This window comes from Podarcis gaigeae (assembly GCF_964106915.1).
Source record: "Podarcis gaigeae genome assembly, chromosome: 6".
In the NCBI taxonomy this organism is placed as follows: domain Eukaryota; kingdom Metazoa; phylum Chordata; class Lepidosauria; order Squamata; family Lacertidae; genus Podarcis; species Podarcis gaigeae.
In genome coordinates, this window is record NC_139682.1 from 32,349,335 (window position 1) to 32,366,244 (window position 16,910).

Genomic DNA, 16,910 nt, shown 5'->3' on the forward strand with positions numbered 1-16,910 from the left:
TTTTGGGAAAGCTCTGTACTGAAGGCCCCTCTGTAAATTAATGAGTCATGGAGTTTGAGGAATGGTTAAAGAACAGGAAGCAGAGGGTTGGAATAAATGGTTCACTTACAAAATGGAGAACAGTAAGAAGCAAACAATGGAGTCTACCAAGGAACTGTACTGGGACCAGTGTGTCCACTCATATCGCTGCCTGCATGTGTGAACTGGGCCAATTCACTGTGATAGCAATATAGCCCCTTACCATATTGATAGAAATCACTGAATTTGAGCACCTACAAGTCTTCTGAGTTTCAGAAGCGCAATCCTAGCAATATTATAATGGCCACTGAAATGAGTGGCAACCACAGACACTGCGCTGATCCACATTTTTGAGGAAGTGTTTACACATAATAATAAAGAAATATGAAATACAGGGATATTTGAAAATATAACAATGTATCACACAAGGAACCTTTGCATCTTAGACATTATTTTCTTTGTGACTTTTATAAACACCAGAATTTGGCTCTGCATTAATGAAAATATATATGGAACAATGGTGTGAAATGTTGTTGTTGTTGTTGTTATTATACACCCTTTACCCTAAGGTCCCAGAGTAGGTTACAACAATTTAAAATACAATGTTGTGGCTAAGTATAAGGGTTCCCCCATTGCACTATGGTATAAGTAATGCTCTTGGATTGTCCTTGCTTTTATTTTATGGGACTGAACTGAAGCACAGATACCACCATCTTTAGGACTTTCAGCCTAAAGATTTTTCCTGATGTAAGTCATCCTACGTAAATAACACTGCTGTCAACACACACACACACACACACACACACACACACACACACACACACAGAGTCTTCTGGGCGCTATACATTTTGACACGCCAAGGGGCTGTATTGTGTGATCCAAGAGCTTCACTCCAAGATATATTTTGAAATGTGACACATGATGTGCACAGACTTAGATCATGTGCATAGTACCTTTTCCAGCCATACAAGGAAGAGACTATAGCCTCCAAGTTCTTCCCAGAGACAGTCTTGGTTTTGTTTTTTGTTTTTGTTTTTTACTGTGTAGACAGCAATCACTGCTGTCTGTGAAGTGCATTACAAATGGCTCACTTTGGATCAGACTGTTACTATTAATGCTTGATGTTTTTTATTATTATTTTTATGTGTGTTGGAAGCTGCCCAGAATGGCTGGGGCAACCCAGCCAGATGGGTGGGCAGAGTATATTATTATTATTATTATTATTATTATTATTATTATTATTATTATTAACTCTTTCTCCCCTTCCTAAATGGAGCCTCTAGGAATGGAGCATATTATATATACTATTGTCTGGAAAGCATATTTTCTCATATTGCCTCTTCCTAATTCCTAGCTCAGGGGATAACAGACATCCTTGGCAGAATTTCACATCTTGGTGGCAGCTTTATCTCTTTGAATGACACTTTTATGCTGGGATAGAGTTTCTCTCTCTTTTACTGGCTCTTTCCCCATTTTGTCCTTCTTGTTCTTTTGACAGTTTGATTCCATCATTAAAGTCAAGAACTGTTTTACTGGAGTGGATACAAAGGTCTCTGGACAACTAAGGGCAAGAGCCTCTTAGTTTCATGTTTGGAATGCTGATTTATCTCGTTTGTTATTTTTTACTAGGCCATCATATAAAAAAGAAAGCTGTTTCCACCATAGTAGTTAGGCAAGGCCTTTGGTCTGGGTTTGGGCAGGCAACATATAACCCTTGAAGTCCAGTGCAACTCTAGGATCTAGAAATATCTTGCCCGATTCATGTATTATCCCAGTAACATGAGAGTTGCTTCCTTGAAATGTGGCTCTATGCTGCGCAGATAGTCTCTGGATAGAGTACCATATTTTTCATATATAAGACTAGGTTTTAAAACTCATACTCAAATACAGGTCAAGTGCTTCAGGGACTTTTGTTTCCATCTTCTGTATGCATCTGCAGGGACACACTGGTGGGAACCCTGTATGGGTTCCACTGGAGCAACCACAAAAGCCCCAACCTCAATATGACCCTGCCCACCCTGCCCAGGCAGGCTGAATCAATTGCTGATGTCAGGAGGCTGGCCCCATTGGTCTGGCCCACCACACCAGCTGCTCTTGCCCCTCAACGGTCCAGCAACTTATCAGGGCAGGATATTGTAGTGGGCGCTTCCCAAGCCATGACAAAATATATTTACCTGAAAAGGATGGTACTGTGAAGGCCAACCTCAGAATCTTCACTGAGAGACTGAAGTTATTTACATCATTTCTAGCAGGGATAAGGTGGAAATAATGCAAATAGCATCAGTTTCCTTCTGGTGATTCTGAGACTGATGGTTCCAGGTTCCTTTCACACAACCTGTTCCTTGAGCATTGATCCTGAGATGTTTGCATGGAGATAAGACAACTGTGGATAATTACTGAGCATTCATTCTGATCTATTTGCGGGGAGGTTACATGATGTTGCATCAAGCAAATGTTGTCCCACACTGCCCAGCACATTTCTCCATCTCTTTCCTTAGTGTATAAAGTCCATGACCTGACCCAGATAGGCTTTCAGGCCCTTAGAGAGCAGGAGAAGCAGTAGGTAGCAACAGAGCATACCTTGTGAGCACCCAGCCAGGTATTTTTTTGCAAGCGTTCAAATAGAGGGCTTGCAAAAACCTCAGTTTAAATACCTACAAAGACATTTGCTTACTCACCTCTACTTCAATCCTCCCTCCCCCCAACTTCGTAGGCTGGCATGGCCCTCTGGGTGTAAGAAAGTCTGTTATGTAGCTTTGCTTGGGAAAGTTTCACCACTGACTTATTGAACTTTTCTGATTCCTCCAGTGCTGATAATATATCCAGTAAAAAAGAGGCACGGGTGCCAGAAAGGTATGGCATAGCCATTTCCTAGCTCAGCTCGAGGCAGGGGCATAGGAAGCAGGTGAGCGTGGTGTGGTCTGCCCCGGGCATCATCCTTGAGGGGGTGACAAAATGGCACACCGCGGGGCAGCACTTACCACAGGGCCTAGCCTGCAGTGTGCCCGAGCCATGCGTCTCTCCTGGGCGTGACACGGTGGTTCGGGCCCTACCCTGCCCGAAACAGCAGCATGGGGCTTGCGTTCGCCAGGCAGACTCCGTGGGCAGCTCGCCACACCGCTCCCCTAGGTGGATTGCTGCGCCGCGCCACGGCACAGATCGCCACGGCACTCCCATGCATGGATCGCCATGGTGCCCTCATGCACAGCTCACCCTGTCCTTGTGGGCGGGTTTCCTGGCCCCCGCCGCTCCAGGTGTCGGAGCAGCTAGCTATGCCCCTGGCTCTAGGATGGAATAGCTGAAGAGATCAAGCCTTTCTAGATCCTCCTGCAGAGAGATGGAACGAATACACAGAGTGTGACTGTCCCACTCTTTCAAGATGGATGATTTAGTGCTAGGTACAAAGGAAAAGGAAACAACTTACAGAGTTTCCAAGCTGTGGAGTCCTTCAAAGCCGTGGGTTCCGAGGCTGCGGATGTGGTTATTATGCAGGTGTCTGCAGAGAGAAAGGATATCCTTAGATTCCCAACATCAGCAAACAGATTTTCCCCCCCATTTTGTTGCCTAGAGAAGCACTGAAAGCTAAATGCTGCCAAGGGCAAGGTGACCCTAGACAAGTGTTCACGAGTTCCCAAAGCACTCATGAATATGGCAGACAACTGAATATATTCAAAATTAATAGGGATCATTGGAAGGGAGCAAACTCAGTTGTTATCTGTATGCAATAGGCCCCAGTCATCATGACTACTGATGGGGGAGACTCCCCTATCTGGTTTCAGATTGTGTGCTCATAAAATTAGATAATCTGTACTGAATTTGGATGGGATCCAAACTGGCGAATTTTCAAGCTCTCCCCATACCCTACTCAGACAATGTTGCCGTCATGCTTCTGATGATGTCACTTGGGACATAATCAAGCTTGGAGGTCTCACTCCCATCTCCTTTGCATGCCTCCCCACCCCCCACAAAGGCTCAATAACTTTTCTGTCCAGATTTTCACATTTTGAAATATGGCACCTCTAGATCCCCACTGCCCGGAGACAGCAGGCTTAAGGTGAACCACAGAGATCTAGTGGTCAATGGCAATCCCGGGGCTTTGGAAAATACCTGAGGATGTTGGACCCCCCCCCCTCAAGGAGAGGATGTGGGAGATTAGCAGACAAACCTAACAAATGCATATACTTGCCAGTTAGCATGAGAAGGGGCTAATACCCCTTCTTTGCTGATAGGCAGATACTTGGATTGTATAAATACAATTGGTAAAGAGGACTCTGTGTGATGTAATTTTCCCTCTTCTCCCTCTCTCTTTGACCACCGTTGGCTGCAGAAATGCCTCCGCTTGCTCCAGCTTTAGGCACATGCCTGAAGCTGGTTATACTGTAAATTTAAGTATTTTGCCGGCATAGTTTTTACTTCTGCCATTGCTTTGAACCAATGCAAGATTATAAATTAATTATATTTTTAAACTTTGTTGTCTGGTTTTTTGTTAAGCGGAGTAAGAAGGGGAAAGCCAGCTTACTTCGTAGATGGGCTTCCTCAAAATCCTCTCCAACTCATTAAAACCCAACCCACAAAGGAAGCATGGAGAGAAAAATTTGTCACTTTTAAGGGTCCAGAGCAGCAATGAGATCATTTCTGGTACATTGGAATTTTGGCTGGCAATGGATGTCATTACAGAGCAAAAAGAGGTGGCCAACTCACTAAGGAATATTTTAGATAAGCTCATGGCCATTATATTCTTTATGATGGAACAGAGAAATATTATCCTGGCCTGTAACAGGAAGCAATGTTTTGGGCAGTGATGTGATGTAATGCAGCCCCCAGGGAGATTCCATCCAGCAGCAGGTGAAATCAATGGCACCTTAATTATTTGTGTTTGGTCTGGTGTCAGTGAAAAAAGAAATCCCATTTCAACTGGTCTCCGGTACTGGAGGTTTGGCAGAGAGCACAAAGTTCCATGGTAAAAGCAGCTTGAATTTACAAGGAACAGAGTAAACATGCGGTGGATAAATGGAAGCCTATGACATCCCTGGATGTTTCTGATGAGCACTTAGAGTGTTTGCTCTTTTGCAGAAAAAGAATACTGCTTGCCTTTCTAAAGCAAGGGGGAAACAGGGAAAAGCAGATGCTTGAGAGAAAACTTGGATCCAGTCTAACTTTCAATGGAGAAGATCGATTTCATTGAAAAACTAAATCAGGAGATTAGAGCATAAAACAGTTATTCCTCCCTGACTGTAGGAAAGCAAAAAAAAAAAACCCAACCCCATATCCAGATGGTTTCCTCTATCAAATTTTATGGCGCATTTCTGGATCAGGCTGCCCTGACATCACCTTGGACCTTTACACAAAGATGATACCTGCAGTTTAAGTTTCTCTGAACTCTGGATCCCAGGTGTGGCAATCCACAGTTCAAATATATTATAACTAGTAACACATGATATATTGCCATATTTGAAACAGTACCAAAAACGTGCACACAAGCAATTGGAAAGCTTTGATTCACCTTTCGTACCTTTGATTAATTAGCAATAGGAATGGTTCTAAGTTAAATAAAGGCAAAAATGCATCTAGCAGACATAACACTTGAGTAGAATAGGTTTCCATCTGGGGAACACATTCACTCTGAACTCCACGCTCAGGTACTGAGCAGGGACCAAACACACATGAAATCTTACTCGCCCAAGCTCACTTCATCAGGGAAGGAGGAAAAGTAGGGGTAGGGGCAGGCCAGAGGCAAGTAAACAGGAAAAAACGAACCAATAATAAAGGGACCTGGTCAGGAGAAAAGTCTGCTCCAAGTATGAAGAAAGTGCAAGGTGTTCAGGTTTGGACAACGATGGGGCAACGTGACTAAGGAAAATGTGGGTTTTTAGCCATTTTACATGATGGCATGAATGAGCCCATTGTCTTGCCTTCCCACAAACTAATCAGATTGAATGTTCAACAAACAGGTTGTCTGGAAGTGCCCTTCGTCCCAACAAAGGAGAAAGTGGGAATAAGGTTGTAGTCCTATAAACACTTTCTTGTTGATTACCGTATTTTTCGCTCTATAGGACGCACCTGACCATAGGACTCACCTTGTTTTAGAGGGGGAGAACAAAAAAAAAAAAAATCCTCCTCTCTGTGCAGCGCCCCTTCAGCGAAGCAGCAGAAGAAACGGAGCCCCTTCCATTTCTCCTCCTGCTTAGCTGAAGAGGCGCTGTGCCTTAGCTGAAGGGGCACCTACCCTTCAGCAAAAGGAACCCGAAGCCTCTGGAGTGCAGCGGGAGCTCCCGCTGCGCTCTGGAGGCTTCAGGCGGCTATCTGGAGAGCGAGAGGGGTTGGTGCACACCGACCCCTCGCGCTCTCCACATAGGCTCGGGTTCCTTTCACTTGTGGAGCTGGCGGTGGGGAAAGCCGAGCTTCCCTCACTGCCAGCCCCAGGGAGCAGCGGAAAGGCTGTGTGAAGGCTGCTTCCAGAGCTTGTGGGGGCTGGCGAGGGAAGCCCGGGTTCCCCCTCCCCAGCCCTAGGGACACACATTCGCTCCATAAGACACACAGAAATTTCCCCTTAGATTTTAAGAGGGGAAAAGTGTGTCTTATGGAGCGAAAAATACGGTAGTTGTTTAGTTGTGTCCAACTCTTTGTGACCCCATGGACCAGAGCACGCCAGGCACTCCTGTCTTCCGCAGCTTCCCACTGTTTGGTCAAACTCATGCTGGTAGCTTCGAGAACACTGTCCAACCATCTCACCCTGTGTCATCCCCTTCTCCTTGTGCCCTCAATCTTTTTCAAAATCAGGGTCTTTTCCAGGGAGTCTTCTCTTCTCATTGGGTGGCCAAAGTATTGGAGCCTCAGCTTCAGGATCTGTGCTTCCACTGAGCACTCAAGGCTGATTTCCTTCAGAATGGATAGGTTTGATCTTCTTGAAGTCAATGGGACTTACCTGGGAGTAAGTCCCAGTGACCTTAATAGAACTTAGGGCTCATCCAGACTTCCTTTTGTGCTGTGTTTCTAAACACAGATTGACACTTTAAAGTGCCATGTCTGAAAGCTCCCCTCCTCCCTAGGGCTTTCCCCACAAAAACTTGCTCTTTACCACTGAATTGGGAGCAAAAGGCAGAGAAGGGTCACAGGATCACACTTCAAAATGACTTTGACAGATTAGAGAACTGGGCCAAAACAAACAAGATGAATTTTAACAGGGAGAAATGTAAAGTATTGCACTTGGGCAAAAAAAAAAAAAATTAAAAAAAATGAGAGGCACAAATACAAGATGGGTGACACCTGGCTTGAGAGCAGTACATGTGAAAAGGATCTAGGAGTCTTGGTTGACCACAAACTTGACATGAGCCAACAGTGTGACGCAGCAGCTAAAAAAGCCAATGCAATTCTGGGCTGCATCAATAGGAGTATAGCATCTAGATCAAGGGAAGTAATAGTGCCACTGTATTCTGCTCTGGTCAGACCTCACCTGGAGTACTGTGTCCATTTCTGGGCACCACAGTTCAAGAAGGACACTGACAAACTGGAACGTGTCCAGAGGAGTGCAACCAAAATGGTCAAAGGCCTGGAAACGATGCCTTATGAGGAACGGCTAAGGGAGCTGGGCATGTTTAGCCTGGAGAAGAGGAGGTTAAGGGGTGATATGATAGCCATGTTCAAATATATAAAAGGATGTCCCATAGAGGAGGGAGAAAGGTTGTTTTCTGCTGCTCCAGAGAAGCGGGCACGGAGCAATGGATCCAAACTACAAGAAAGAAGATTCCACCTAAACATTAGGAAGAACTTCCTGACAGTAAGAGCTGTTCGACAGTGGAATTTGCTGCCAAGGAGTGTGGTGGAGTCTCCTTCTTTGGAGGTCTTTAAGCAAAGGCTTGACAACCATATGTCAGGAGTGCTCTGATGGTGTTTCCTGCTTGGCAGGGGGTTGGACTCGATGGCCCTTGTGGTATCTTCCAACTCTATGATTCTATGATTCTATGAAGGTGGCAAGGCAAAAAAGAAAGTGCTCAGACATCATACTTAATTTTAGATATATCATACAATTACATCGCATAATTACATCATACTGAATTTTAGATAAAATACTACTTGGAGTGAGGGGGATGATGATGCACAAGCATAGTATAACCAGGGAAACAGCTAAGTTTACAAACTGGAAAACTTAGATGGTGAATGCCAGTTGTACCATCACATAAATAGAGTCATGACTTTATAGGAGAACCAGAGAGATACAAAGGTCAAGCTGTTCTGGCTCAAGTTTGGCCTGGAATGTTTTGTTCTGTTTTGCAACGGAGCAAACCATGAACATTCCAGTCCCCACAGAACAGTTTTATAATCTTATGAGCATCTGAAATGCTGGAGCTCTCATGGAAAATGGAACCCAATCTTTGCCATCAGCTCCGTAGGAACATAAACAAAAGGGAGTTTGACTCACAGTCCAAGTTGGGATGGTAAATATTTGAGGAGAGGAACTCCTCTTCCATTCTTCCATCCTCTCATCCATGTTAAATAAATTACTTTAGCAAGTGGAATCACAGTTGCTCCAGTGCCTGCCAAACTGTTCCCTGCTCACACAGAGCCATTTCTCCTGGTAAGTCACAGATGGTTTGACAATTGCAGAAGTGGTGCTTTGACAAAATGAAGACACAGTTCTATAATTCTTCATTTCATTCAGGTTTCTAGAGAAATCAATGACCATATTTCCTCTGATGAATCAATGACAAACAGAATGAAGCTATTTTACAATATGTATAACATATCAGAATCCAGGAAAAGAAGGAGAGTTGGGATCATTCCAAAAAGGAAGCAACTTTCAGAATAGCACTGTCTTGAATTCCTTTGTTTAAAATAAAAATCCAGATCAAACACTTTATTTTATTTTCTGCAAAGCAATTCTGAACATTAATGCCAGCTAATATACACATAATGTGATGATTACTGCATTGTGTTCCTAAGCATCACAGGGGGAAACTTGGAATAGGGATATAGCCAGTGTATGCAAGAATGACAACTAATGCTACATTCTGTGTACAAATACATAATTTCCAAAAAATGCTGGTGTGTACTGCTGCTTTCCCTTTTTTAAATATGAAGCAGAGGTCCAATACTTTATTGGCTGTGACTCCCATGTAGGGAAATCCACTCATTTAGGTCACAGCCACACTTCCACAGTTATGGCTTCTCCCAACGAACCATGGGAACTGAAGTTTAAAGGGAAAGGGACCCCTGACCATTAGGTCCAGTCGTGACCGACTCTGGTGTTGCGGTGCTCATCTCGCTTTATTGGCCAAGGGAGCCGGCGTTTGTCCACAGACAACTTCCGGGTCATGTGGCCAGCATGACTAACCCGCCGGAGCAGTACCTATTTATCTACTTGCACTTTGACGTGCTTTCAAACTGAAGTTTAGCCCCCCTCTAAACTGCAATTTCCAGCACCCATAACAAACATCAGGTGCCCCCCCCCAAATAATTCTGCAGAATCTGATTTCTATGTTCACTTGTGCTGAGTACAGAATCCCTGTCTTTTCCCATTATAATCCCACTTGACCCACTTAAAGATCTCTTCTCAGAATAGATTGGAAACAATCAGTATTTTTCCCTTTTCTTTTAAAATCTCATTTTTCTATATTTTTTCCTGCTGACAGAATTTTTTTTTTCAGATAGGGATTTAGTCAACCTCACAGACAGAAAGAGCACAAATTTCTTCTTTTAGCTTCTGGGTGTCAAATTTGTGTTGAAAATAGGAGGTATTTTGTTTTGATGTCTATCTGCTCCAGTGATGGAAATAAACAGGGGGGTACAACCCCCCCATAACAGTTGTGACGTTATCAGTCTGCTCTGAATTCCCTTTTCTCTTATATCAATCTGCTCAGAATTTCAGATGTCCTTGAAGCCCACCAATGCCTCGCTTTCCTTAAAAAAACTAAATAAATGCTTTAATTTTGGCTGCAAAAAGTTAATTTTTTTTTTTGCAAAGTTCAAAAACAAAATAAAGCACTTCTCTGGATTGTGCTCATATGTTTTCCTTCCCTAATGTTAGAAATCTAGGAATCCTTGGAAAGATGAAATGATGCTTTGTCTTTTCCATCTTGGGCTAGATTGTAGGTGTTTCAATTTCCCTTGGCGAGTCTCCTAAACACTGAGGTTATTAAGCACGTTTTCTCCCTTGCAGCAGTGATGTGTAAAATCTCACTGTACATAAAGCTGTAACTTCCAGACATGATAGAAGGAGAAAGGATGATTTCTGCAGTTATGTTAACAGAATGCAGATCTATACATTACAGGATGTTTCCTTGTGCAGAAAGTATCCCGCATCCCCCATTACAAACCTATGTGAGAAACGGATGGGAACTGGTGTACAGAATTCCTTAGTGGGGATATAATTTATTAGCAGAGGCTGATGCCCCTAACTTGTTCCAGATTGAAGCTTGTATATTTTCATGTTGGCTCTTTCCGCCATCAGCAGATGATCAGCCATTTCGCTCCCACAGGCCCAAGGTGTGCGCAGCAGGAAAGAGCATTGCTGCACCTGGGAAGGTCATGTCCTTAGCTATGAAACTGCTGATCAGGGGTATCCAGAAGTATTAATCAGGCTGTAAATGACATCTTCCCCAGTACCCCTCCACAGCTGTTCTTTGGCCCCCTCCCAAAGGTGGCTATTTCATTAGCTCCCAGATTAGAAAGTTTATGGCAGTGACAAGCCCTTCTTCTGCCTCCACATGCCTGTTTCTTAACCAAATCTCTTACACACTTACACACACACACCAAAAGGGCCAAATCAGATGCTACTTTTAATGCATGGTAAGTAGTCATGCCTGCAGTTTAAAAAATATATAATAGTAAGGGTTGGGGGAAGAGAACATAACATGAACCTGCTGGATCCACACAACAGCCCATCTAGTCCAGGAATGTGCTCTCACAATAGCTGGTGAAATACCTGTGGGAAGCCTGCAAGCTGGACATGAGCACACACATGGACTCTGCCTCCCTGTGATTTCCAGAAACTGGTATTCAAAGGTGTGATGGCTCTGAAGGTGGAGGTAGGACATAGTCATCACAACAAGCAGCTGTTGATAGGCTTGTCCTCTGTGAATTTGTCAAATACTCTTTTAAAGCCATCCACGTTGGTGGCCATCACTTACTCCTGTCTTGTAGTATTCTTTTTAAAATTTTGGGTATTTTTTTTATCTCTTAAGTTTTATCATTTTATCCTCACAATGCTAGTTGAGGTGGATTAAGCACTGCACCTAATGAACTTCGTGGTTGGGTGGGAATTTATCTCCAAGTGTAGCCAAACCAAGGCCAAAATTCTACTAGCTCACAGAGTTCCCCCAAGTAATGGTAACATTTAGATATTTCTATGGGCCCCTGGGAAGCATGTGTCCCACATTTGTAGTGTTGTCAGTACAGGTGAATATCATTCACAAGGTACATGATTTAACACTTCATTATTATTTTTCTCTTGTTCCTGCACTAATAGAAGTAGCCTGAATCATTTTTGTTTTCTCTAAGCAGCTTGAAAAGTCCTACACAATAAGCCTCTCAGGAGCTTTTGGAAAATAAACTGCATATTTTAATTTTTCTAATCATCACTCTCAAACAATCTGCTGTATTTTGTTCAGGCAGTTGAAGTCAATGCATAAAGAATTTAGGAAATCCTCTTTTCCTCATTTGTTTTTCATAAGGCATGTAGTAGTCTTACCATTAAACACTTGCTACAGTTTGGCTTAGTATTAGTTTCCTGATGATGTTTTTACAGCCTAGCCACAAAACATGTGTATTTCCATTGCGGGAGTAGCTGTTTCAATCCTATATCTCATAAGTATGGTAATAATTCTAAGACAGCTGGTAATCACAAGCAAAACTTCCTAATCAACACCAAACAATATACAGTTAACAAATTTACACACATAACTTTCCATCTGAGAAGATGGGCAAACCTATAAGCTATTGCTTAAAGCTAGCCCTAAATAACCTACAGGTGTGATTTCCTAAAAATATATTGTGGTTCTACTCACATGCATTGGTGCTAAAACTGTATGTTTCATTTTATCTGATGTTTACGCTGGTGTGCTCATTTTTGTGGTTATTAGAGTTCATTGTTATAATCATGGTATGGTATTCTGTGGGGTGGGGAAAACTTGCTTGTGAAATAAATGTGTCCCATATGGAAATGGGCAGTTACCGGAAGTAATATTATTCCTTTAATTTGTTTTGTACTATATCTTGTGAAAACAGCTTTACACTGAAAACTGCTTAAATACTTCTAAAACCATGCCTTTATGAACTTGCTACGTAGACTAAGGAGATTTCCTTTATGAGACACGGCCCAGACTGAAACACTGATCAACCAACTATCTCCTGCTTGTCTAAACAGTACATTGTGTTATGAGAAATGGGCTTCTGAAAGAAAGAACGAAAGAATAAACGGAAAGTAAAAGGGGGCACGTACAGTACCACAAGGCTGGTGAGGTTCTGGAAAGCGTAGTTAGGAATGTGCCAGATTTGATTGAGGGCCAGTGTCATGGCCTGTAGAGCCGGCAGGTTGTTGAGTGCTTTGACAGGGATCTCTGTCAGAGCATTATCATCCAGCCACAGGTGGCGTAAGGAGGGCAGCCTCTCAAAGCTCTTCTCAGGTACCACAGAGATCAAATTGGCATCCAGACGCCTAAAGGAAACAAACAGACAAGTCAATCAAACACAGCATGTGTGCACATAGCACAGTGCAGAAAGTGTCCTGTTGGTTATCATTAAATGGCCAAAGACCTGAGCAAGTTACTGCAGCACCAGTGGCCTGCATAGAGGCTCAGGAGGCACGACTGACATATGCAAATGACTACACATTCTTGCTTCCTTTGATGGAATATCCGTGCTTCCAGCTGATTTGACCTGATAGGAAATGGAAAGAGAGGGTGTGAGGTTTTATACCTCTGGAATGATATAGCATGAAAATTCCTTTGATAATACTGTTTGGTCTCCTGTGTAGGTGGTGGATCTCAACAAAATCACATCGTACAGCTGCCGCGATCCCACACAGTGGCTCCAGTTTATGTAACACAGATATTCTAGGGCAATTCTGCATCAGTCCTCCAAACTCAAATCAAATCAAAGAAAAAGCACCTTGGCAGAAGTGACATTAGCCACTTCAGGTGAAAACATGCATAATTCATCTCTCCTTATTACAGTATTCAAACATCTGACTAGCTGATCTTCTTTGTTTGCAAGGTGTCTGGGGATTTGCTCAGAATTACAGTATACTGGTGCTGTGCAGTCAATTTATAGGAAGCACAGTTATGCTCTTCTGAATTCTTCTGCTGTTCCTGTCGATGTACATTGTCATTCCTCAAAATATACTGTTATTAAAATAAATAACCTTTCCCCTCTACTAGGGATGAATTGATGAATCTGTCAATTTTGGTTTCTCTCAGTTTCCCATGTTTCCAATCTTAAATTTACTTCTCCGCATTTCCACGCCAATTTGTGTTGGTTTTTTTTATTAAAAACGTCCCCAAGAAATTTCATCAGCATCATAGTGCAAATACACCCTAATATACACACTTCTGTATGCAAGATTGCCTAATAAACACATTTTTGCAATGCCATTTTCTGTTTGCATGCTATATTCACTAACAAATGCATTTTTTATGCAAAGTTTATCCTAATATATGCACTTTGTACACATTATTGGCTGGAGAGCTGCAGTGCAAAATTTTGTGTACATTTTGAAGAATGGGGTTATGTTTTGGTTCATGTATTGTTTTGGAATGTAATTAGGTAGGTTCACATTTAAATGTAAAATGAACTGAAATTCTCTCCAAGCCCTACCCTTTATACAACAGATTCAAGGCTAGCTTGAACTGCCATAATGTCTTCAGACTCCTCTTCCCTAAACCAAGTAATAAACAATAAAATATCTGAACATCATTTCCTGTGGAATGGCAGGTTGTGGTTTGGTTCATTTGTTTGTTTGTTTGTTTGTTTGTTTATAATATACAACAAAATAAAAATTGCAGGTTTGGTATAGGAACTGCAGTAGTGTAAGCCAAATGTGACACCGATGAGAAGTAGTTGGGGTTTTTTAAATCAGAATTCTTTAGTTCCATAAAAGCTGAAGAGCTCAAAAAGAAGGATTTAAGCCCGGTTAAAGAGCTGGGTTTGGTACCTGTTTCTGCTACTGTGTCATCTGAATGAGTCAGCAAATGGAGGAGAAGGGGAAATCCTTCATCCACCTAATACAAGCTGAATTTCTTAATCTTTTGTTTGTATGGTAAATCCTGAAATGTAGATACTGTTTCATCTAACATGAATGTTTCAGTTGTCCTAGAAACAAACTGTAAAACCTCTTAAGTGAAATACTAATGCAAGTGAAAATTAAGCATTTTCTTGGCGCTTAGGGGGAATGTGTCTTGTGTTCTATTGTAGTATCTTTTGGCCACTTCAATCAGTCTATAGAGAATCTTAGTTTTCTGGCTCAAGCCGCAACTGCAGCTAGGGGAAGATTGGGCTCTCCAAAACATTGCTTGTAGACGCTGGTTTTACTACTTTGTGACCTACTATTTTCCTATATGTGTTTGGGTTGGAAATGAGGTCTGCCCCACCCCTGCTTCCATTAAAGTGTAGTGAAGACAAGGTGGAACAAGTTGCTTTGGAAAGCTGTTCCATAGAGATAGGTGTTCAGTAACAACTTGCAATGGGACTAATAGCTCCAGCACAAAAGGAATTGAATAAAACTCTTAGTAAAGAAAATAAACTTTACAGAATGCCAATGGAATAATATCATATCCTCAGTATGCCAATTTGTTATAAAGTACTCCATAGGTTTTGCTTTCTTGTGCCTTGCATGCATCTCAGTTTTGGAATTATTTGTGGGGGGGGGGATCTGTTTCTTGGGGAAACACCTGTTGAAAGTCTTGTGAGTCTACTCAAACTAGTAGTCTGCCCATGACAATGGCTAGGTTTAGCAGAGGGTGATAACCCAGTGTTTCCCTTCCTTCACTTGTATCATTTGGAGGTCTGAGTACTTGGAAAATCACCAAGTACAATGGAGTCATGTTAACTACATCTTGTAAATCCAAAGAATTATGCAATTTCCAGTACTCAACAAATGAAGGGTCTACATATGGTTTTATAAGATAACCTTGATGAAGCCCCTAATATCTACCTTATGTTTTCAGAGAAAGCTGCAACAGGTAAGTCTTTAAATATAAAGACTCAAAAACTGCAGAGTGTATGGTTATAAAAGCCAGTTTATTATTTAACGGCAGGGTTTTTCATAGATAGATGAGTGCCCCTGAACCCAGTAATAATACAGGTCATGCTGCCCTTTTATTCTTCAAAACTTCTATTTTGGTTTGTGACTTGGACACTGACAATGAATGGAGAACCAGGGAAGCAGATTGCTTCAGATATTTGGATGTAGGAAGGGGTTGTGCAACCGGGTCAGCCAGAGACCTGGAAAAGAAGCAATTTGTATTGGACTAAAGGAAGAAGAGAAAAGAAGTTCTAAGTTTCAGGGGTTGGCTGAAGAGACAGGCTTTCTGTTTAGAGATGATGCTGTTACTTAGGAACTGATGCCATTTTGGAACCTGCACCACCTACATGGTCCTACTGGCTTGCTGCCTGCCCGATCTGCGCATTTGTAAATAAACAGTTATTGCAAAATGCACCAGAATTCTCCATTGCTCTGTTATTCAAAAGAAAAACTGATCCTGCAAGGCTGCCCTGGAACCTTCACCACAAAGGGAAAGTGAGAGTGAAAACAATAACACCGACAGACATAAATAAACTGAAAACTGGCTTCCAGAAGTAGTTTGGTATCCTGGCTTGCTTGTTTTCTGAAATAAAGTTGGATTGCCATAAAAACATGTAGCAGAGTTCAAGCTCACTAACTGCTATTGCTCCCAAATGTAGTTCTTCTTGAGGAAGAGATGGAGCGAATATAAAACTCAGCTCCCTTGGCACCAAGAAGCTGCTAATTATATCAATTAAGCAAAACAAAAAAGCAACCACATGGCTCTCCTCTTTCTGCACTGTGTGATTATGGCTTCTTAAGCACTTTCTATTATGGTTTATACCTGGGATAATTGGGCAGATTAGGAGACAGGATAGGCCAGTGCCAACTTGCTCCATTTCCACATAGACGTTGACATTTTTTATTCTGCTGTGCTTCTCAGATCATGCTGCAGTTTCCATCGCAAGCATCAATCCTACAGTGGGATGTTCATGTCATATGGAGGAACTCAGACGAGGCTCTGAGATTGTTCAAGTGTAATGCTAAACCGTAGCACCCAGTGAAGGGCCAAACCAATCCTCCACAGACTTTCCCCACTAATATTTTAACCCCATCATCTGGTGGATCTTTAGTATAAGAATGTGTCCCAAGGTATTTTTTTATTTAATGAATTTATATACCACCCTATACCCGCAGGTTCACAGAATAAAGGTACCACGATTTTGCACATGCACTCTCACACATCACATCTTACATGTGAGGGCTCATCATTGAGCCTACCTAGTGACAGTGAAGGCAGGAAAACCAGGTGTCCCATTTGGGAATCAAGCCTGAAACCATGGGATTATCAGCATCACACTCTAACCAACTGAGCTATCCTGTTGAGGAAATAAAGAGCCTTAGAATACAGTGGTACCTCGAGTTACAAATGCCTCAGGTTACAAATGCTTCAGGTTATAAACTCCGCTAACCTGGAAGAGTTACCTCGAGTTGAGAACTTTGCCCCAGGATGAGAACGGAAATCGTGTGCCGGCGGTGCAGCAGCAGCAGCAAGAGGCCCCATTTGCGAAAGCACGCCTCTAGTTAAGAACAGTTTCAGGTTAAGAACAGACCTCCAGAATGAATTTAGTTCGTAACTAGAGGTACCACTGTAATAGAATTGTAGATTTGTTGCAAT

General features: G+C 42.3%; 1 protein-coding gene across 1 annotated transcript in view; it reads right to left on the reverse strand.

Annotated features, from left to right (window-relative positions):
* The window catches only part of LGR6 (leucine rich repeat containing G protein-coupled receptor 6), a 148,098-nt gene that overhangs the window by 42,060 nt on the left and 89,128 nt on the right, over window positions 1–16,910 (reverse strand). The window contains exons 5-6 of the mRNA XM_083746523.1: window positions 12,455–12,670; window positions 3,443–3,514 (exon numbers count right to left, since the gene is read on the reverse strand). Coding sequence (XP_083602649.1) covers window positions 3,443–3,514; window positions 12,455–12,670 — 288 coding nt within the window. The remainder of the gene's footprint in view (window positions 1–3,442; window positions 3,515–12,454; window positions 12,671–16,910) is intronic.